This window comes from Chrysochloris asiatica, unplaced genomic scaffold, assembly GCF_000296735.1.
Source record: "Chrysochloris asiatica unplaced genomic scaffold, ChrAsi1.0 scaffold00014, whole genome shotgun sequence".
In the NCBI taxonomy this organism is placed as follows: domain Eukaryota; kingdom Metazoa; phylum Chordata; class Mammalia; order Afrosoricida; family Chrysochloridae; genus Chrysochloris; species Chrysochloris asiatica.
Window position 1 is genome coordinate 9,806,378 of NW_006408532.1, and position 22,016 is coordinate 9,828,393.

Consider the following 22,016-nt stretch of genomic DNA (forward strand, 5'->3'; position numbering starts at 1 on the left):
ACACTCACTCTGGGCTATGTCCTGCTTGGTTTCTGGACCACTCCACATGTCCAGAGCCAAGAACCAAATGTTTTACATCATGAGGCTCATTAGTAAAAAGATCTTAGCATACACACTCTTAAGTATGCATATTCATGTTCATGCATATATTTTCCACTGTACTATTGCATTGTTGTTGTTAAGTGCTGTCAAGTCGGTTCTGACTCATGGTGACCCTTTACAGGGTTTCCAAGGGTGGCTGGTGAGTTTGAACTGCCAACCTTGTATTTCAAACTAACAGTGCTTTATCCTACAGAGCCAGACCAGGACCCAAAAGTACCCAACTGCCATTGAGTCAATTCTGACTCCTAGTGACTCTCTAGGACAGCGTAGACCTGCCCCCCAGGGTTTCTGAGGCTGTAATTACTTATGGAAAGGAGTTCTGGTAGCATAGTGGTTACGAATTGGGCTGCTATCGTGATCAGCAGTTCGAAACTACCAGCTGCTCCAAGGGAGAAAGATGAGGCTTTCTGCTCCCATAAAGATTTACAGCCTCGGAAACCCTATACAGGGTTGCTGTGAGTCAGAACCGACTCCACAGCACATAACAACAACAACTATTTAGGGAAGCAGACTGCCTTATCTTACTCCCATGGAACAACTCATGGGCTTGAACCACCCACCTTCCTCGTGGATATCCGCAGGGTTCATTAAGTGTGTGATAAGGCATGCACAGAACGTAAAAAATGCAAAGTATAAACTAAATTTCACTGTGATCTGATGCTCTGAGCTCTTCTTCCCACTCCAGTGGACAACTTGGGTGAGGCCACTCTAGGGACCCCTGCCTTCAGTGCTGATGTGCTGGTGGGGCAGTAGAGGCCTTGTTCAAGGAGAGATAATTTGGGGGATGTCAGCCTCAGTAATAAGGAAAATCCCAGGCACCCCATCTTCTGGAGCCTACTCAGCCCACTCTCACTTACTTCCTTGGGGATGGGTTGAGGGTAGTAGCCAGTGCCCCTTGCCCCTGCCTCCATCCTATGCCCTGTTTTCTGATGAATGCACTCTCCCCAGAACCTCCTGCCATCGCCCCTGGCCCCTCCAATCTGACCCTGACTGCCCACACCCGCACCTCACTGCCTTGTGAGACCAGCGGCTTCCCCAAGCCTCTCGCGGTCTGGTGGAAGAATGGACAGAAGTTGGACTTCCGCCTGCAGCAGGACACTTACTGGTAACAAGCTGATCCCTTCAGCAACTTCAGAGGATGCAGGGAGTTGGGGGAGGCAGAGAAACGGGTATGTCCAACTCACCGAGGAGGAACCTGGTCTGCAATTGAGGCAGGGGTGTGCTCAACGTCACACAGAAGCCAAACCCAAAGCATCAAACCTGTTGCCATCAAGTAGAACCACCCCATAGGGTTCCCAAGGCTGTAATTGTCACAGAAGCAGACTCCATGTTTTTCTCCTGAGGAGCAGCTGGTAGGTTCAAACCACCTGATCTTTCAGTTAACATCTGAGCGCTTAATCACTGTGCCAACTGGACTCCTTCACCAACACCAGAACCAGCACTTAAGTCCCCAATTATGGTACCTGAAGGGCGTTTACATTAGGTGGACGACTGGCAGCAGGTGGGACATGCAGCCAAAGAGAAAAATGCATGACCTCATAACACTGGGAGGGACTGTGTTTAAAGAGGACTCGAGTTAGTGCTGGCTGATCCTAGACACAAGGCTTCTAGGGGAGGCTCAGTGTCCCCATTTTCTCAAGTGTAGCTGATGGACCATTGGGAGAATTCAACGAGCTGATTCACCAATTAATTCAGCAAAGCTATCTTATGTTAGATGCTAGATGTAAAGCAGGTGCTCCCAATAAACAGGAGCTGCTGTCACAGAGATTTGCCTGTGTTTATGATTATAGAAATTCTTGTAGACAGTTACTGTAAAAAACGTTCAGGGTTGTAATAAGACACAGGGACAAAACAAAAAATCACTCACTTTCCCAGCACCTAGCATTAACTACTGCTGATATTTACAGGGTGAGCTTGGGGCATGTAGAAACTACTAGAATCAAGGGTGGGGTCAAGATGCAGAGAGGGGAAATGGTCATGAGACACCCACATCCAGACTACTCTAGCAGGGAGACCATGTGGCTTGTGTCAGTCCATCTATCCGTCTGCTCAGGCTCCTGCCCTCCAACGCCCTACTCCTCGAAGACCCCAGCCCCCAGGACTCAGGCCAGTTTGAGTGTGTGGTGAGCAACGAGATGGGTGAGGCCCGCAGGCTCTACTGGGTGACTGTTCACGGTGAGTGGGAGTGGGTGAGGAACCTGGGGTGGGCTGGGGTGAGGGCAAGCACCTTCCCTTCCTTGGATGCTCCCTGCTTCACAGACCACCTCCTTCAGGAAGCCTCTCCCACACTGACAACCCTAACATAACTGTATAACCCATTACAAAGCACAGTTTCTGGCTTGCAGGAGTGGTTTCTCCTCAGTCCATCCAGAACTTCCCAAATCTGATTTCATCATCAACATGAAAATCCCTCCCTCCATGGCTGCCCGCTGCCTCCAGGACTGAATCCCAAGTCTCACTATAGCTACAAGGTCCTGTGTGATCCTGCCCCAAGCTCCCCAAGCTTCACTTGCACCAGAGCCAATCTCTCAGAGATCCATTCGTGCTGTCTGCTTGTTGTCCCTCACCTGCAGCCTTCACACATGCTGTTCCCTCTGCCAGAACACTTTTCCCTTCACCCTTTACCCAGCCAACACTGCCTCCTTTCAGATGTTGAGCGAAGTTCTACTTCCCCCTAGAGACTTATCTAGCTTCCCGCAATCCAAGCTGGATCATCCCACCAGCCCCACCCCCCTTCTTGGGACACATTCCGTCTTGTGAAGTGGCAGTACCAGTCTCTATAGAAAGCTCTGTGGGATGGTATCCCTACCCTCAGCAAAAAGATTAGCTGAGTGAGCAATGTGACTTTCCTTCTGTTGTACATCCTCCCTGGCCCTTGGTCACTGAGGGTCCACTTTGTGTTTCCATGCAGAATTTCACCCTCTGTCCCTGTAGCTATATACTCCCCTGTGGATATCAGCAAGACCTCAAGCCTTATCTCATATTTCAGTGCCTCCCACCATTGCCGACGACCAGACGGACTTCACTGTGACCAAGATGGCACCCGTGGTCCTCACATGCCACAGCACAGGCACCCCAGCCCCAGTTGTGTCCTGGAGCAAGGCGGGCACCCAGCTGGGGGCGCGGGGGAGTGGTTACCGTGTCTCACCTTCAGGTAAGTGATGACGAGTCACAGAGAGATGCTACTAAGGGAGATGAGAAGAACTGGGCAGAGAGGGTAAGAGCTGATTGGCCACATGGTGGGGCAGCATGAAAAGCTCTGGTCTGGTTCTACTAGTCTCTTGCTGTGTGACCTAGGGAAACTGCCTTGCCTTCTGTGGACCTCATTACCTCTTTCATGCACTGTAGTTTAGAAATTCATCAGTGGTTCCCTGATGCTAGTTGTCTAATCAGAGTCGTTTCACAGCAAAATAAGAAGAAAATGACTACATAGAGTGTTTTCATAAAGCTAGTCTTCTCTAATTAGAAAGTGTGTCCTGTATTTTGAAACAATACTTTTCTTCATTTTTTCTGTTGAAAGCTTCTTTGTTTATGAAGTGCAGGTAATAGTGGATGGTGTTTGTTTTTGGTTTGTAATGTCTTTGTCAACATAAAACGTTGGCAACTCTAATGTCTGGGAACCGCTGGCTAGATCTGTGATTTTCAAACTCTTATGAAGCTGTAGAGCTCTCCCTTCCAACAACTTGGTCAGGAGATTCCAACTTGAAAAACAAGCTGTGCTTTCAGTGATAGATGGGTAGGGATATGGAAGTGGTCACAAGTCCTGTAGGCCTTCCTCCTGCACCCACTTGACAGACACTCAGGGGTTCACGGAGGATGACTTAGAAGCCTATGCTAAAGTGTAGTCTGTAGTCCAGTAAGGTGAAGATGATGTTCGTTGAGTCCTCAAGGCTAAGGGGAAGGTGAGAGGTGGCAGTATGCAGAGGAGGCTTCCTGAAGGAGGTAAGTGTCCGTAATAGCATGGTGAGGAGAACAGGGTTAGGACTCATGGAACTGTGGATCTGCCAGGACAGACCCTAACACATCGCAGCCAGAAGGATCCCGGAGACCACCTTTTCTGATTCCTGTTTGAACATACAGGGAAAGTAAGACCTAAAGAATGTAACCCATCTGCCCATGTTTATGCTATGGGCTGGGAGAAGGGCAGGCCTAGAACCCAGGTTCCCACCTCTGATCCCCAATGTTGTTTACACGTGAGCAGGGGAGGCAGGTTGTCTGGCCTGGATGTTTAAGAACCCAGGCCTCTCCATCACTGGGCCCATCTGCCCCAGTCTCCTGGCTCCTCTCTAGGCCTGGTTTCTACCCACAGGTGCCCTGGAGATAGGACAGGCCCTTCCTATCCATGCTGGCCGCTACACCTGCACAGCCCGAAACTCTGCTGGTATGGCCCACAAGCATGTGGTCCTCACTGTGCAAGGTAAGAGTTCCTGAGTAAGACACTCTTAGAGCAAGGCAGAGGCAGGGGCAGCTGGGGGACTGGAGATGAAAGCGAGGACCTGGACCTGTCTTAGATCTGACTCCTGGTGCCAGACCCTGCTGCCACCTCCTTGGAGAGGTCTTCAGAGCCCCCTTGTCCCTTTAGAGGCCTGTCTCCACTGCTCAGAGGTTCTGGTTGGGGAAACTGGGTGTTACAGGCACCCCAGGGTTCTCTGCTCGGTTCTTTTGCAGCCTCCCCTGTGGTGAAGCCACTGCCCAGCACAGTTCAGGTGGTGGAGGGGGAGGAGGCAGCGCTGCCTTGTGAAGCCTCAGGCATCCCCCGGCCAAACATCATCTGGCAGAAGGAGGGGCTCAGCATCCCTGCAGGTGAGTCTCCATGGCAGCCAGTAGGGGAAGGGGAGAGAATGGCACAGGCCTGGCATTCCCCCTCCTTTCTGGGACACTCTGTAGGCCTGCTGAAAAGCTTCCAGAAAGCCCTTTCCCAGGTCACAAGCCTGCCCCCATCCTGCTCTGGTTTTGCCCTTTGCTCTCATCCCTTGTCCTTTCACCGCTCCAGAGCCTGGATTCTAGCTGAGCACTCAGAGGTCCAGCTGGGGAGCGGGAGGTCAAGGAGAATGGTCCACTGGACTCCAGACCAGGCTACCTCACTCCCTCACCCTGTGACCGCAGCAAGTCTGTCAGTGCCAAGTCAGAAAGCCCAAGTCGCCCTAGTCTCTAACTCCCAATTTCCCCCCACTGCATCCAGGAGCAAGCACCCAGATCTTCCCCAGCGGACAACTTCGGATTCTCCATGCCAGCAAAGAGGATGCTGGGAACTACATCTGCATTGCCCAGAACAGTGCAGGCAGCGCCATGGGGAAGACTCGGCTGGTGGTACAAGGTGGGCCTGAAGGAGGGACCAAGGTGGCTCCTGAGAGCTTGTTCCTCTGATAGACAGGGATTAGGGCTGAGTGGATCAGAATATGTTCCAGCACCTTCCCAACCCAAGCACTGCTTGTGGCTCTAGAAGGAATGGCCCCAGAGTCTGGCTTCAGACAATAAATTTTCATCCCTGATGCCTTCTCTCTGGCCCCTCCTATGACATCCCTCATTAATTTTGATTCTCCAGTCACAAAAGACATTTCTGTCCCTTTGCTTGCACTAACACAAAATTAAACATGCTGTTTCCTTAGTTAGAACAGCAATCATTGTCTCCAAAGATAAAGGAGACATGATGGACCAATCAGAGCCCAGCCCTAAGTGAACCTTTCTCTGCCCCCAGTCCCACCCATAATCGAGAGTGGCCTCGCAGACCTGTCCACCACTGAAGGCTCCCACGCCTTCTTGCCTTGCACGGCCAGGGGCAGTCCTGAGCCCGACATCACCTGGGAAAAAGATGGCCAACCTGTGTTTGGAACTGAGGGCAAGTTCACCATTCAGCCTTCTGGGGAGCTGCTAGTGAAGAACTCAGAGGTGAGGGCCTGGCCTGCGGAGTACCCTGACCCAACACAACCCACCGTCATGGAGTCAATTCTAACTCATACCAACCCTCGAAGGCAAAGTAGGTCTGCTCTCTATAAAGTTTCCCAGACTACACATCTTTATGGGCACAGACAGCCTTATCTTTCTCCAACAGAGCCACTGGTGGGTCTGAACCACCAGCCTTGTGGTTAGCCATCCAGTGGAATAATTGAAACACCAGCAGGAGTAAACATCAGCTGAGTACCCATTGCCTCTCATGCTCTGCCTTGAGCCCAGTGCAGTCGTTTAATCCCAAGAACCTTGGGAGATGGGTGTTATCGTCCCTAGACACAGATAAAGAAAACAAGGTTCAGAGTGTACTCAGTTTTCTAAAGACACATTGTAGCCAAAAGGCAGAAACAATATTTGAACCTGGGCCTCCATAGCCTGCCCTTTTGGGGAGGGAGGCAGCCCAGGCCCACGGGTCGATGATGTCTGTGGGTCCTCAAATCACACAAGGTTATTCTCAAACCACCCTGATGTTGGATATCCTTCCCGGTCTAGAGGTGGAGCTGAGCCTGGGACATGGGTGAGGCTCCCTAGCCTCCCTCCCTAATCAGACACGCATCAGATTCTGCAATTGCAAAATGACCAGGTATCCAGGAAATGAGTGGCTGCTTAGGTGGAATCCACACTTGGAGACTACAGACATAGCCATCAGGAGTTCAGATAGGACGGTGCTGAGCTCCAAGGCCCTGTTCAAATGTCTCTGTGCCTTGCTGGACTCTATAAAGAAACACCAAAAGTAAATGAACCAATGCAGGGCCTGGTACAGAGTAGGTGCTCCATAAATGGAATCGCTGCATCCATGCTGCCAGGTGTGAGGACTTGGGCAAGTCACTTCACCTCTCTGGGCTGGATGCTCAGGTTCATGGCTCCCTCTGCTCACAGAGTCAGGACGCTGGTACCTACACCTGCACAGCTCAGAATGCTGTGGGCCGTGCCCGCCGCCGTGTGCACCTGACCATCCTGGCACTGCCTGTGTTCACCACCCTGCCCGGGGACCGCAGCCTGCGCCTGGGAGAGAGACTGTGGCTTCGATGTGCAGCCCGCGGCAGTCCCACCCCTCGGATTGGCTGGACCGTCAATGACAGGCTGGTCACAGGTCTGGGAATGATAGAGGCAGATGGGAAGGTGCCTAGGACCCTGGGAGCTCAAGGAGGGATGGGCAGATGGGAAGACCCTACCTAATGGAGACCAATAGGGTGTTGGTTGGTCCTGTGGTTTCTGGGTCTCTAAACATGGCCCTTTGTGGATGGTCAGGACAAACATATGTGTGTGTACCATGCTCCAATCACACATCAGAGCAGATGAGAAGCCACCTACAACGAAGACTCACCCAAGACTTAGGGGCTAGATGGAAAAGCCCACTCTGCGAACCCTTTTCCCTGGTAGGGCACTATCTTCCTACCTGGAAACCTTAGGGTGCATAGTAGGTGCTCAATAAGCATTTGCTGAATTGCTAAATCGCTAAGTTTTTGCCATTGCAAAATGACACTTTCCTGCTTTAGAGTATGAACATCAGGAGCTATTCCCTCTGCAGTTCGAGGCCAGCTGTGGAACCAGTGTAGGAGCAAGCCTTCCCACCTGCAAAGAAACCTTGCTGAGCCCCCAGCTCTTCCTGGGGCAGGGGCCTCACACAAATGACTCAACCTTTCTGAGCACAACTATTTCATCTGTAAAATGGGGCAACAGGAGGTTCTGAGGATGGAATGATTTAACACAGGAGGCACATTTGATACTGAGCCTCACCCAGAGCAAATGCCCAATCAATGTAGCCCTTGTCCCAATTCCTGTTGTAAGGGCAGTACATAATCCATCACAAAAATTCACAAAGCGCATTAAGAGATTGCATTTCCATGCCATATGTTAACAGGTCCCTAAAGACCTGCTCATCAGGTCACTCATCAGGGTCACTGTGTGTATCTGAACATGCAAAAAGCTGGATCTTTTGTCACATCCTTGAATTTGGCCTGTGCCTCCCACAAACATGTCTGACTTGGTTAGGCTTCCACCAAGGGAGAAGGAACACTTGTTTTCCACACCTTTATTCAGCACCTGCTGGGTCCCCAGGCCTGAGTTAAGTATTCAGGGCAAGGGATCCCTGTCCTCCTGGGTTCAGAGTCCCCCTGGGATGTCTCTTTCTCTGCCGCAGAGGGGGTGTCAGAACAGGATGGTGGGAGCACGCTGCAGCGGCTGGCAGTCACTAGAGAGGACAGCGGGATCTACATCTGCTGGGCAGAGAACCGAGTGGGCCGTGTGCAGGCGGTCAGCTTCGTCCACGTGAAGGGTAGGACATGCCTGAGTAGCCTTTCTCTCTCAGTCCTCTGCAGAACCCACCCAGATGACAGGCTTTTAAGGAACTGGCCTCCTGGTCTGTTAATGAGTGACTCATCTGCCTCACTGCACAGTAGAATCCCCTGTTGGAACTTTATAGAATACCGAGGCCCAGGTTTCACCCCAGACTAAACCAGAAGCTCTGAGCTGGAGCCCAGGCATCGGTATTTTTTTTGCTCCCCCAGAGGATTCCAGGTACCAGTAGAACTGGGGATCTGACTAATTGGCCTATAAGACTACCCTCAGCTGGGCAGTGCCAGTGTGGGCAGAAAGATTGGGGGCCAGGTAGCCATGCAGAAAACTGTGTGAAGCTTGCCAGCGTGCGAATCGTCCACTATGTCCTTGCTCCTCTACAGGCAGCACTGTAACTCTCAGTGACACTTCAGGGTGGGTGAAGTGGGGTGGGACTTGATGGAGGAAAATGAACAGCCAGGACACAACTGTAGTGTTTGGTAGATTCAACCTCAGGAAAAATGGAAACTGCAAAGTTTTGAAATTCAAACGAAATGAGGATCAAGGAACGCTGTTGCTGTGTACAATCAAGGTGTCTTAATGATCACATAGTTCTTGTTTTCCAAACTACCTGACAGGGGGCTCTACAGCTGGGGTAATCCACCTATAAGAGCAATGGCACACAGAACACTATGTTCCTGTATCATAGAGTTGATGATAGCGATCCTGTCTCAGGCATCAATAATCGATCATCGCACTGCTCCCTCAAAATTTGCTACTACTCATCCTCAAAATCCTTCTCAACACAGTCTACCTGGCAACCACCACCAGGCTTTTTCATTTGACCCATGTCATAGAAGTTGTTTTTCATCCTTGATGTATTGACTATACACAGCCATGCTGGGCAGTAGGAGACTCTGAAAGCCCCTGTGGGCAGAAGTTGGGTGGGACTGAGTCTTAAGGGAACCTCCTACCTGAGCCCTCATCTCAGGACTAAATTGATGTCTGTGCAGAGGCTCCAGTCTTACAAGGGAAGGCCTTCTCCTACCTGGTGGAACCTGTGGGGACCAGCATCCAGCTGGACTGTATGGTCCATGGAGACCCAGTGCCCAACATCCGTTGGAACAAGGATGACCTTCCACTGCGGGGCAGCCTTCTCCGGCACCAGCTGCAAAATGGCTCACTGACCATCCAAAGGACTGAGGTAAAAAGCAGCCTGATGCTCAGAGATAGGGCCACCAGGGACAACTCTGGGCTCATCCTGACTGTTCAGAAGGGTTCTTCAGGTTGGCATTGCACTCCACAGTTTATAAAGCATGTTCCTGATCATTATGTAGCTTTTCTGTGCTTCAGTAACCCATCCATTTAATGCAGCTACTATTTTTTCTACCTCGTAGGTTAATGATGAGAAATCAATGAGATGAACCATCCCAGATATTTTAAGCAAGACTAGTCTGTGGGTTGTGGCCAATGGGACAAGCTGGGCACGTAATATTGTTGTTGTTTAGTGCCATCGAGTTGGTTCCAACTCATAGCATCCCTGTATAGGGTTTCTGAGGAGCAACTGGTGGATTTGAACCACTGACACTGTGGTTCCACACCAGGACTCCAAGGCAAATAACAGTGCCCCCATTTTCCACCTCAGTATCTTCATCTATAAAATGGGGGCACTATTACTTGCCTGGAGTCCTGGAGTGGCACTGTACAGATGAAGACACTAAAGGACAGAGAGGCTAAGTGATTTGCTCAGAGCCTCACAACCAGAAAGTCCCAGAGGCAGGATACGTCACTATGTATTTTATTCTTTTAAGTGCTCTTTGTGAATGGAGTTGTTTTTTTAGATTTTGTGGATGTTGTTGTTCATTGCTAATATATAGAAGTCCAATCTAGTCTCCTGACTCCTACTCCATAATGTCTCCAAGCATTGAGCACTGAGGCTGTCCCTTCATCACTCCTCTTCTAGGTCCCAAGTTCAGTGATCCTGCAGAAACCCACAATTTAGTCCTGACTCAAGCTCATCTTAGGGGCCCTTGATCTCACCAGCCTAGAAACCTGCCCCTAAATAGTACTAACAAAAGACCTAGTAATAATAGCAACTCTAGTGGTCATAGTTACAGCTCGTGGCACTGTAGGATGAGCGCTGGACTGCTAAGCACAGGGTCAGCAGTTCAACTCCACCAGCCACTCTATAGAAGAAAGATGAGGCTTTCTGCTCCCATGACAATTTACAGCTTAGGATCACTGAGATGGAACTGACTTAACAGTACTAACAACAACAACAAATAATAATAATAGCAGCAGCAATAATAGTTAGCAGTACCTGAGTATTTACCGTGGACCAGGCACTATATTTCACACTTTGCAAACGTCATTTAATGCTCACATTTCTAGCAGTTATTAACACCATTTTAAAGCTGGGGAAACTGAGACTCCAAAGGTATAGCAATGTCTTTGGAAATAGGCTGAGTATGGTAAATGGTGGAGTTGGGCTCTGACCCCAAATCTACACTCGTCATTTTGCCATGTTACCCTCTGATGGTCCCTTGGATGGGGCTCCAGGCTATCCTCATTTAGGTATGAACAGTGGCCCCAGGCTACACCCCCCAGTTCCTCACACAGCTGTGCTGTTACCCAGGAGTGAACCTTGAACTAATGTTTCAGATTCCAGAACATCCATGTTCATGAATATCCTGAGAACAAAATTTCTCAGGATGTGAACGTCCCTGTTTGAGCCTCAATGTCTTCATCTGTAAAATAGAGGGACTATCACCTAAGTCCTGGTGTAGTTAAGCCCTGGACTGCTAAACACAAGGCTGACAGTTCAAACCCACCAGTCACTCCTCGGAAATCCTATATAGGGTCATGGAACAATGCTTAACAACGACAACAATCACCTCAGTAAAGGAGCCCTAGTGGCATAGTGGTCAAAGAGCTCACCTGACAACCAAAAGATTGGTGGTTCAAATCCACCAGTTGCTTTAAGGGAGAAAGATGTGGGAATCTGTTTCTATAAAGATTTACAGCCTTGGGAGCCTTGTGGGAGGGTCCTGCTCTACTCTACAGGGTTGCTATGAGTCAGAATGGAACCCACAAGAACGCGTTTATCACCTAAGTTAGGGAAATGCTGCAAACTACCCTCCGTTCTGCAAGACTCACAATGCCCACCAATGCAATAAAAGCCCCGAGAATCTTACAGTTCAGAAGTGTGTTGTTATGTAACTCAGTTTCCCCAAAACTTACTTATTCATGGAACCTATTTTTCAAGGAAGGTCTAATAACATTCCACAGAACAATAATATTTCAACGTATACTTTGTAGGAGAAGTGAAACTCTATTTCAACATGTGATTCACCTGGGATAACAAATCTATACCTTCCATCACCACCCACCCTCCCACTTCCACCCCAGTTCCAGGGTGGGAAGCAGGACTGGATTCTCTTTGAATCTTGATTGACAGAAGCCTTCTGGTACTTTGACGGGGGAAGAATCTGGGGCCTCATGCAGGTTTATGATTTAAGCTCCCTTCTGATTAGATGGGCCTTGGTCAGCACCCCTTTCAATGCCCAGCAGCCCCAAGATGCTCCCCTCTCCTAATCCTCCTGACACTTCAGTCCCCCTCCCCTCCTGTGCCCATCTGCAGATGGACGATGCTGGAAGGTACCAGTGCCTGGCGGAGAACGAGATAGGTGCAGTGGAGAAAGTGGTGATCCTCGTACTTCAGAGTGAGTCTCAGCCTCCCCTTGCCCTGGTCTCAGGCTCTTCTCAGCAGGACAGGGACAGGACAGTATGAAGTGGACACTCGGAGGTTGTGGCTAGTGTGGCCATGGCTGTGTGATAAGAACAGAGAAGGGAGAGAGAGAACCCAAGGACTTAAAGCCTGTTATGAATATTTATTCAGCATATACAATTTAAATCTTATGAAATGGTTTTCAGCACTCAGGGTTGTAGTAAATCAATACCCAGATCTGGAGGGAATTGGGCATACAAAACTGAAAAGAATCCCCCAGACCACAGCAACAGCCCTTACATTTGCCAAGCAGTTTATAGTTTGCAGCACACTATTTGAGTCTCAGAATAACCCTGTGAAGCAATCTAGATAGGCATTTTTAAATTAAACTTTCTACTGAAGATTAAAACACATATGCATACAAGTGGACATTAACTATCATCACGTGCAACTCAAATGAAATTTCATAAAATGGGCCCATCCGTGTAACCCATAACCAGATCAGAAAATAGGTTAGTATTTATTCCCAGAGGACTCTATGTGTGGAAATATGTTTTCATTTGTCTTGGAAGGATTCCTAGGAGCTGGGCCAAATGACAAGTGTATGTTTAGCTTTTTAAGAAACTGCAAAGTGGCTGAACTGTTTTACTTTTCCATCAGCAATGTATAAGGACTTCAATTTCTCCACATCCTCACCGACACTTGGTATTGTCAGTTAATGTTAACATTCTAGTGGTGAGAAAGTTCTGTTGCTAACTGAAATGTTGGCACTTTGAGCCCACTCAGTGGCACAAAAGAAAGCTCTGGTGATCTGCCCTTAAAGGTCACAGCCTGGAAAACACTGAGGGTCAGTTCTATTCCTTCACCTGAGTTTACTCTGAGTCAGAATCAACTCTACACACCTAACAACAGTAAATATGAAATGGTTTTAGTTTGCATTTGTGTTATGACTAATTATTTTGAGCAGCTATCTCTCAAGTGTTTACTAGTTACTCATGTATCTTTTTTTGGTCAAGTGTCTGTTCAAATCTTTGGCCTATTTGTTAATTGGGTTGATTGTATCATTAATGAATTATAAGCATTCTTTACATGTCATTGAGATGCAAGTCCTTTATCAGATATATGATTTGAAAGTATTTTCTCCCATTCTATGCCTTGCTTTTCTTTGTTGTTGTTGTTGTGAATTGAGTGATCGTTTACATGGGAGAACATCGGTTTTACACTCATTTCATTGTAATGATTCCAATTTCCTCTGTGCATCATCATTCAACGGTATATGCTTCTATTCCCTCTGTTTTTTTCTTTTTTGTTGTTGTTTCATTTGGGGAGGAGGGAGTTGTACACAAAAACACTCAGGAATATATGACAATTTAAATAACAAAAAGGCACATTCTGTAAGCCTGCCTCCTGGCCGCCAACACTCAGTCTTTCTCTTTCCATGAGTCTATGGACTCTTTCCATGAGTCCTCAGCTGCCTATGGCTGGTCTTTTTATTTTCTTAATGGTGCCATTGGAAAGCAAAATTATTAAAATTTCATTAAGTTCCATTTTATTTTTTATGGATCCTGTTTGACATATTTTTTTTACATCTTTGTATAACCCAAAGTCACGTTTTTGTCTAGTTTTATAGTTTTGGTTCTTACATTTAGGTTAATGATCCTCTTCAAGGTAGTTTTTACAGGAGGTATAAGAACCTAAATTTCTTGTTTTTTTCTTTTTATATTGAAATCCTATATTTCTAGTTGTTAAATGCTGTTGAGTCGGTTCTTACTCACAGTGACCCTATATAGGGTTTCCACAGAGTAGTTGATAAGTTTGAACCACCAACCTTGCAATTCAAACCGACATTGCAGTCCAGTGCTTATCCTACAGTGCCACACTAGGACTCCTTTTATTCATTTATTTAGGTCTTCATAATTTCTCTCATCAATAGTTTGTAGTTTTCACTGTGTAGATCATATACTTCTTTTGTTAAATTTATTACTAAGTATTTTATTCTTTTTAATGCTATTGTGAATGAAATTGTTTTCTCAGATTTTTGATTGTTCATTGCTAATATGTACAAATGCAATGGATTTTTATGTTGTGATTTTTGTACCCTGCAACCTTGCTAAAATTGTTTTTAGTTCTAGGTTTTTTCTTTTATTTTTGTCCGATTCCTTAGGATTTCCTGCACATAAGATTATGTTCATGATCTTCCTTGCCAATCTGTATACCTTTAATTTCTTTCCATGTCCACATTGGCTCAAGATAAGAGCATATGTAGGTTGAGGAAATTCTATTTCTATGCTAGTCTGTTCAGAGTTTTTGTCAAGGATGGCAATAGATTTCTGGCTCCAGACAAGTCTGTCAATTCTGCCTTATGATTGGAGTGTTTAACCTGTCCACAGTTAATGTAGTTATTTATCTGGTTGGATTTATGTCTGACATTTGCTGTTTGCTTTCTGTATGTCGCATATGATTTGTATTTCTCTCTTCCTCCTTTACTGTCTTCTTTGGTGCTAAACAAATATGAAATATTGTGAAGTAAAATAAAAAGTGGGTTTGTGGTCATATTCTCATAAGGAAAATAAAAGCAAATGCAAAGTTAGAAGAAAATACTAAGGAATGTTAACAGGGGGATAGCATCTTTCTGTCTCTGTAGTTTCTAATCTGTCTAATTGAATATGATCACTTAAAAATTCCAAAATGTTTCTAAAAAGCTGCCCCCGGATTCTCACAGGTGCCCCAGTGTTCCAGGTAGAGCCCCAGGACATGGCAGTGAGATCTGGGGAGGACGTGGCCCTGCAGTGCCAGGCCACTGGAGAGCCAGTGCCCACAGTGGAGTGGTTGAGGGCAGGCCAGCCCTTGCGGGCCAGCCGGCGGCTCCGGACCCTGCCAGATGGGAGCCTGTGGCTGGAGCGCGTGGAGGCCAAGGATGCTGGTGTATATGAGTGCGTCGCTCACAATCTCTTGGGGTCTGCCACAGCCCAGGCGTTCTTGGCTGTAAGAGGTATGGGGTCTTCAAGCCCAGAACTTTCATGGACAGAGTGAGGGGTTGCTCCATGATATAAATTTGTGTGCTCTTTTGGAGGACCTAGCCTCTTTCCCTGCTAGTTCCCCAATTCTTCTCTGCACTGAGAACCATCTGGGAGGACCTTAGGGATCAACTTATCTACCCTGTTCACCTGCAGCTGTGGAAGCTGAGTCTTAGGGATTCTAAGTATTTGGTGGTCATCTTGGGCAGGAAACCCTGTCTAGTCCAACTTACTTGGCAAAGACACGCCCTCTCTTTGGACACTCAGTAGCTCCAGGAAGTTGACAGAATAAAACAAGGGTATCTATCTGTTAGTGCCCACCTCAGGAATTACTGTGAAAATATATGAGTTAATGCTTGCTTTGAGCTTCACACACTGCCTGACCACAGAAGGTGGCCAATGAAAAATACTGCTTATGGGGTTCCTAACCCCTACCATCTCAGGACTCCCTACTCACTTGGGCCAAACCAAACTTTAAAACTGAGAAAAGGACTATACTGAGAAACTACTGTAAAATTATTCAGGACTACATAAAGAAAATTCACAGACTGTTATTTCAGAATGATCTGTGTCGCTTTAGTAAATACTTCATAGCTGTCACGTCATGTCTTCATCCCGTCCATGGCAGCAGGTTTCACTGATCTATCTCTGCAATGTCAGAATCCTCCTCCAGGAGCCCTTCTCCAGGCAGTATTTCTTGACTAATTGGGATTGGGACTAAACGTGAAACCAGCTTGATACTCTGTTACTTGAAACCGACTGTCAAGCAACTATGGGACCCTCTCTGGACCCTGGTCTGCTCAGCTTTGCCAGCAGGGGTCAATAGATGTGACTCTGAAATACGGTGATTTATAAAGTTCAATGAAAATGTCAGTGACATCAGTCTCAGCTGTTATGTTTTGAGCAGCTTCAGGCCTGAGCAGACTCTCCCTTTATTTCAGAGCTTAGGCCCAATTCTTACCTTCTCCTGTTGAGAAGCCCCCAACTCAAACCACAGAGCTCTGCACATCATAGTGTCTTTATTAACATAAACAACATTTCCCTCCTCATATATACCAATTGTAGACAGATCAAACAATAAAGAAATCTGTGAAGAAAAATCTAGTGATCAATTATCTCCCATAATCAATGACCAGAAATAGCTTGGGCTATTTTTGAGCATATTCTTCCATAGTTTTTTCTGTAAGTACAGACGATACAGGGACTCTTGGTGTGGCACTGTAGAATCAGCACTGGACTGTGAACCACAAGGTCGGCAGTTCAAACCCATTAGCTGCTCCTTGGAAACTCTATAGAGAGTTGGTATGAGTCAGAACCTACTCAACGGCACTCAACAACAACAACATGAAAAATCCATTTTCTTTTCTTCTTGCAAACAAGATCAAATTAACAGATTGTCTTTATGACCTGCCATGTTTACTTACTCTACCATGGACAGCATTTCATGACATTAAACCTAAGTCCACATCCTCTTTAATGGCTTCATATCATTCCATGGTATGAAAACATTTTTTAAACTTAATTGTTGTTAGCTTTGATAAATAAGCAACATAGTTTATTTTTCAGTTGTTTTTGATTCTGTTAAGTGCCATCAAGTCAGCTATAACTCACAGCAACCCTATATAGGGTTGGTTTCCAAGGTGGTTTTAAACTACTAACCTTGCAGTTAGCAGTCCGGTGCTTATCGTACAGTACCACATCAGGACTCTGTTTTTTTTTCAGCTAGCCCTCCACAAACCACAATGTGGTCACATCTTTGTGTACTGGTCTGAACATTTCTACAGGATGAATTCCTTTAAAAGGCTTTGCTAGATTAAAAACAAACAAACAAAAGGTTCTAAGTTTTAGAGGTCCTGGTGTGGCGCTGTGGGTTAATGCGCCAGACTGCAAAGCCATTTGAACTGCAAGGTCCGCGATTCAAGCTCACCAGTCACTCCTCGGAAACCCTATGCAGGGTCGCTATGGGTCAGAACTGACTCGACGTCACTTAACAACAACAACTATGTGTGGCACGGTAGGATAAGCACTGAGCTGCTAAACAAAAGATCGATAGTTCAAATCCATCAGCCTCTCCTTGGAAACCCTACCATATACAGGACCGCTATGAGTCAGAACCAACTCAAAGGCACTTAACAACAACAACAACAGCTATAAAGTATAGGATAAACACTGTACTGCTAACCATAAGGTCAGTCATTCAAACCCACCAGCCACTCACTATGAGTTGGAACCCACTCTATGGCACACAACAACTATAAACTGAGGATCCCTGGTGGCACTGTAGGATAAGCACCAGACTGCTAGCTTCAAGGTCAGCAGTTCAAACCCACCAGTCATTCCACAAGAAAAAGATGAGACTTTCTGTTCCTATAAAGATTTACAGCCTGGGACATCTGATACAGGGTCACTGTGAGTTGGAATTGACTCGAAGACAGTGGGTTTGGTTTTGATTTTTTAACTATAAACTAAAGAGGCCTGGTGGTGCTATGGGTTAGGTATTGGGCTGCTAACTGTAAGACTGGAAGTTCAAACCCACCAGCCACACTGTAGGAGAAAGATGAAGCTGTCTGTTCCCAAAAAGATTTATAGTCTAGGAAACCCTACTTCATTATGAGTTGGAATCAATTTGCTAGCAGTGGGTTTGGTTTGGGATTTAATTATAAACTAAGAAAGCCTGTGTGGCACAAGCGATTTGCAATTGGCTGCTAACCTAAAGGTTGGCAGTTCGAACCTACCCAGGAGCTCTGTGGAAAAGTCCTGGTAAATTGTTTCTATAAAGATTACAGCCCAGAAAACTCTAGGGAGCAGTTCAACACATGGGTTACCATGAATCAGATAAACTTGACATCACTGGGTTTGGGTTTGGGGATCTTCTTTTGTTTTGTTAACTATGAACTATATCCCTGGATGATGTGAATGGTTAACATTCTCAGCTGCTAACCACAAGGCTGGAGGTTTGATTCTACCCAGAGATAACTTAGAAGAAAGTCCTGTTAATCTACTTCTTAAAAAGCAGCCATAGAAATCCCTGTGGAGCACAGTTCTACTCTGACACACATAGGGTCACGATGAGTTGGAATCAGTTAGATGGTGACTAGTTTTTTTATTAACTACAAACTTGACTTATCTCCCTGCCTGTTGCACCCCTCCCTCCCCATAAGCCTGACTCTGAGGGAGACAAGAGGCTGCTGAGTCACTATGAAGAAAGTCCACAGCCATGTGCCGTTCCTAGATTCCAATTCCCTGGTCCCTTGCAGCGTTACCTTGGTTATACTGCTGACTTCTTCTCTGCAGTTCCCCCATATCCCTCCTCATTCTCTTAGAAATCCAAGGATGGGTTATGGAGCAAGAATCCTGATCATAAAGGGGAAATGCAAAACAAAATTACAAATTCTCATGAACCTCAAATTTTCTGGAGCCATGAGACTGGATGAACCCCTGAAACTATTGCCCTGAGATCATCTTTAACCTTAAACCAAAAACATCCTAGAAGTCTTCATAAAACCAAATAATAGTTAGCTTTACTAGCAAAGAGTGGTCTGCCTTGAGCATTAAGGTCTTTTAAGATCTATCTGGGATCAAATCAACAGCAGCAGCAACTCCGAAGATTAGATAGGAACCTTAGGGACAGTGACTTTATGTTAATGGCAGAGGTACAACTCAGAAGAGCAAGAATGGTTGCACACCTTGAAGAATGTAATCAATATCACTGAATTGTACATGTAGAAACTACTGAATTGGTGTATGTATCGTTATGTATATTCTCAACAAAACAACAAAATAATGTTTTTAAAAACAAAATCATACAAAGTTCAGGGGTAGGTTCACAGCCCTTCTCCTCCTGTCCTTTCCATAAACCCCTCAACCCCACCCTGGAGCAGTGGATATTGAGAACAGACATTCCAGATGTACATCAAATCTCATCAAGCCCCAGCTTTGGGTTGCAGGAAACGCACTGCTTCCTGGAATTCAAAATTAACCAGCCCCTCGATTTACCCATTTGGGATCCTGGCAGTTGGATGTTTTATGTTATTTTTTCGACAGATCATGGGCAATTTGTTGGTAATTTCCCCTGAGAGCTGGTGAGCGGAGAGGCAGGCTGTCTTCTGTTTCTTGCCCCCTAGAATGCCATCTGCCCAAATGAGACAGGTCCATTAGGCAGAGGAAGTGCTGTTCTGTGCCCACACCATCCATCTGATTAGTGTGGAAGAGTGCCTGACGACCGCAGCCCACCCAACCAGATCAGCTGTGGGGTAGCTGAAGCCAGGCCTCTGATGGAATGGAGGAAGTTCAAGCAGTGGTACTCAGTCCCTTGCCCTGCCTTTCACCCTTTGCTCCTCCAGCAGCAAGGCAGTTCCTACCATCACGGTCTCCTGGCATTCTAAAACCACTCAACAGGTCTTTGGTTTGCTTGTGGTCTCATCTTCCCATCTTACAAATAAGCAAACTCAGATGTGGTTTGGGGGCCTGACTTACCCAGGTTTCAAGGAAGGTGATGGCAAAGCCAGCAATAGAAGCTGGTGCCCTCACCCCCAGTACCCACTTCCTCCCACAGTCTCTCAGCTCTCAGAGCTTTGAGTGCTTCACCTGTTAACCACGTGCCCTTGAGCCTTAGTTTCCTCCTTTGTGAAATGAGAATAACAGTAATACCCGTTTATACTGAGAGTTGTTGGTGTTAAGTGTCGTTGAATTGATTCCAACTCATAGAGACCCTCTATAGGGTTGCCGAGGACCTGTTGGTGAGTTTGAACTACCAACCTGGTGGTTCAAACGAACCGTGAGTTCCAGTGCATTATCCTGAGGTGGTTAATAAGTGCTATTGTTACTCTCTTCTTGCCTCACAGTGGAGCCCAAGGGGAGCCGGGGCAGCATGAGCGGAGTGATCAATGGCCAGGAATTTGGTGAGGCCATTCTCAACACCAGTGTGCAACAGGAGACACGTTCTGGGACCACCACTATCCGGAGCAGCATCAGCCACATCCCTGCAAATGTGGGTAAGCAGAGGCTAGAGTGTCACCTGAATATTGTCCACTGTCCCAGCCCTCAGGGACCATCTGATACATGCTAGGCCCAGGAAGCAAAGACTGTGTTCTGAGCTTGCTGTGGCCTAACCTAGAGGGAAGCCAACTGCCCAGCATTGCAGCCTTTACTAGAAGCTGATTCCAAGCCGAGGTGGATTTAGGTTTAGACAACTTCTTTTCCACCCTCCTGCCCCCTCCACAGAACAAAAGAACTGGAGTTAAAATCTGACCAAGAGGGAGTGTAAACTAGTTAGGGCTATGTGGATGCAGAAGGTAAGATCACAGTTTTTGAAGCCGCTGAGTGCTGTAGGCGTTTTTTTCCCCCCCGCTGTTAGAGTCAGGGGCTTGTGAGCTGGAGGGGGCAGAAAAGGGTAAGGTGTAGAAACCAAAATGAGCTGGAATACCCATGTTATTGTTAAGTGCTGTCGAGTCAGTTCTGACTCGCGTCAACCTTGTACAGGGTTTCTGAGGAGTGGCTGGTGAACTTGAACCACCAACCTTGCTGTTCAGACGATTTTGCAGTCCAGAGTATTAACCCAAGACCCAGAGAACCAAGAATAGTCCACTCTCAAACTCCTGTAAAATTGTGTCCTAAGCATATAGGCAAAGAAGGTGCTGCTGGAGAGATGTTCACCATCTCAGCATCTTCTTGGGTTTGACTCAAACCCAGATTTCATGGACCTTGAAGTCTTGCCCTTCCCAAGGGATCCTGTGCTAGCTCATGAGAGCTGAGGAGAGAGCAGTGCTGACAGGGTAGCTCAAGGAAGCTGGCCTTGACTACAGACCTGTCCTGGATCAGGGACTTTGACTGGGATGTCACTCAGAGCTGGCTGTCAGCAGAGAGTGATGAATAAAGCAAGATGCTTCCCAGACACAGCTGGTTAGTCCAGCAGTAGCCGTGGAGGAGCATCCGGCCCCAAACCAGAAGGGCCGGGCTCTGTTTAGTGGAAAAAAGTAACAGACAGGCTAAGCTGATTCTGCTCCATAAACTTCAGTCTCCTAGCACTTCTCTTCTGAGTCAACAGTTGCAACAAAGCTGAGAAGCTTGACTGACCCTGCCCATGACCCTGAGTAAGCAGGACCTTTCCCCTTGCCCAGTGCCTGGTCCAGTGTGGCCTTGAGAGCTGGACCAGACATCATGTGAATGAATGAATGCCTGAGAAGCCATGTCCAGAGCAATTTCTCATCTTTTTTTGGAAGTCAGTGGTTTGGAGTGATCCTAGCCTCTTTGGTCAGGTTGAACCACAACCATATGAGCTTCTAGGAAACCCTATACACAGAGTGCACTATGAGTCAGAACCAACTCGAAGGCACTTAACAACAACAACAAGACATCTCTTTCAGAAGGTATCTACAACTTAGGAAACTTGGTTGAACTTCAATTCAGCTCTGCAAATGTATATTGAGGGTCCATGGTGGCTCCAGCTCTGTGGTAACCCCATAGATCCTTAATCAGTATTTGCTGAATTGAATTGAATGTTAACAATTTACATGCATTTCCTTTTTTACTATTATTAATCTTCACATCAATGCCATAGCATTTGCCTTTGCCATTTTTCAGATTCCAGGTTAAATAACTGGCCCAGGTAGACATGGGGTTGAATGCGGGGAGGGAGGAAAATGGTTAATGTTCTCCTGGGTGTAGCGAGGAGCAAGAGAATGGCTATCCTCACAATCCACCCTGGCATCCTGCCCTGCCTGCCCAGGACCACTAATGCGCATACTCATCGTTGCCATTGCCCCCATCTACTGGACCCTGACTGCAGAGAATGGAGAGGCCCTGAACGGGCACTCCCTGACAGGTGGCAACTTCCAGCAGGAGTCGCACGTGGAGTTTGCTACAGGTGGGTAGGGTCTCCCTCAAAGTGGGCCAAGTGGGGCTGAGGCTCAATGAGCCCAGGGACTCTCCCCCACAGTGACACT

At 46.9% G+C, this 22,016-nt stretch overlaps 1 protein-coding gene across 1 annotated transcript in view; it reads left to right on the plus strand.

Annotated features, from left to right (window-relative positions):
- HMCN2 (hemicentin 2) overlaps positions 1-22,016 on the plus strand; it is a 190,529-nt gene that overhangs the window by 159,852 nt on the left and 8,661 nt on the right. Inside the window, 14 exon segments of the mRNA XM_006834988.1 lie at positions 1,051-1,207; positions 2,156-2,277; positions 3,092-3,256; positions 4,412-4,519; positions 4,771-4,905; positions 5,285-5,419; positions 5,801-5,991; positions 6,931-7,144; positions 8,195-8,329; positions 9,342-9,532; positions 11,969-12,050; positions 14,778-15,047; positions 19,917-20,066; positions 21,800-21,937. Of these exon segments, the coding sequence (XP_006835051.1) occupies positions 1,051-1,207; positions 2,156-2,277; positions 3,092-3,256; positions 4,412-4,519; positions 4,771-4,905; positions 5,285-5,419; positions 5,801-5,991; positions 6,931-7,144; positions 8,195-8,329; positions 9,342-9,532; positions 11,969-12,050; positions 14,778-15,047; positions 19,917-20,066; positions 21,800-21,937 (2,193 nt within the window).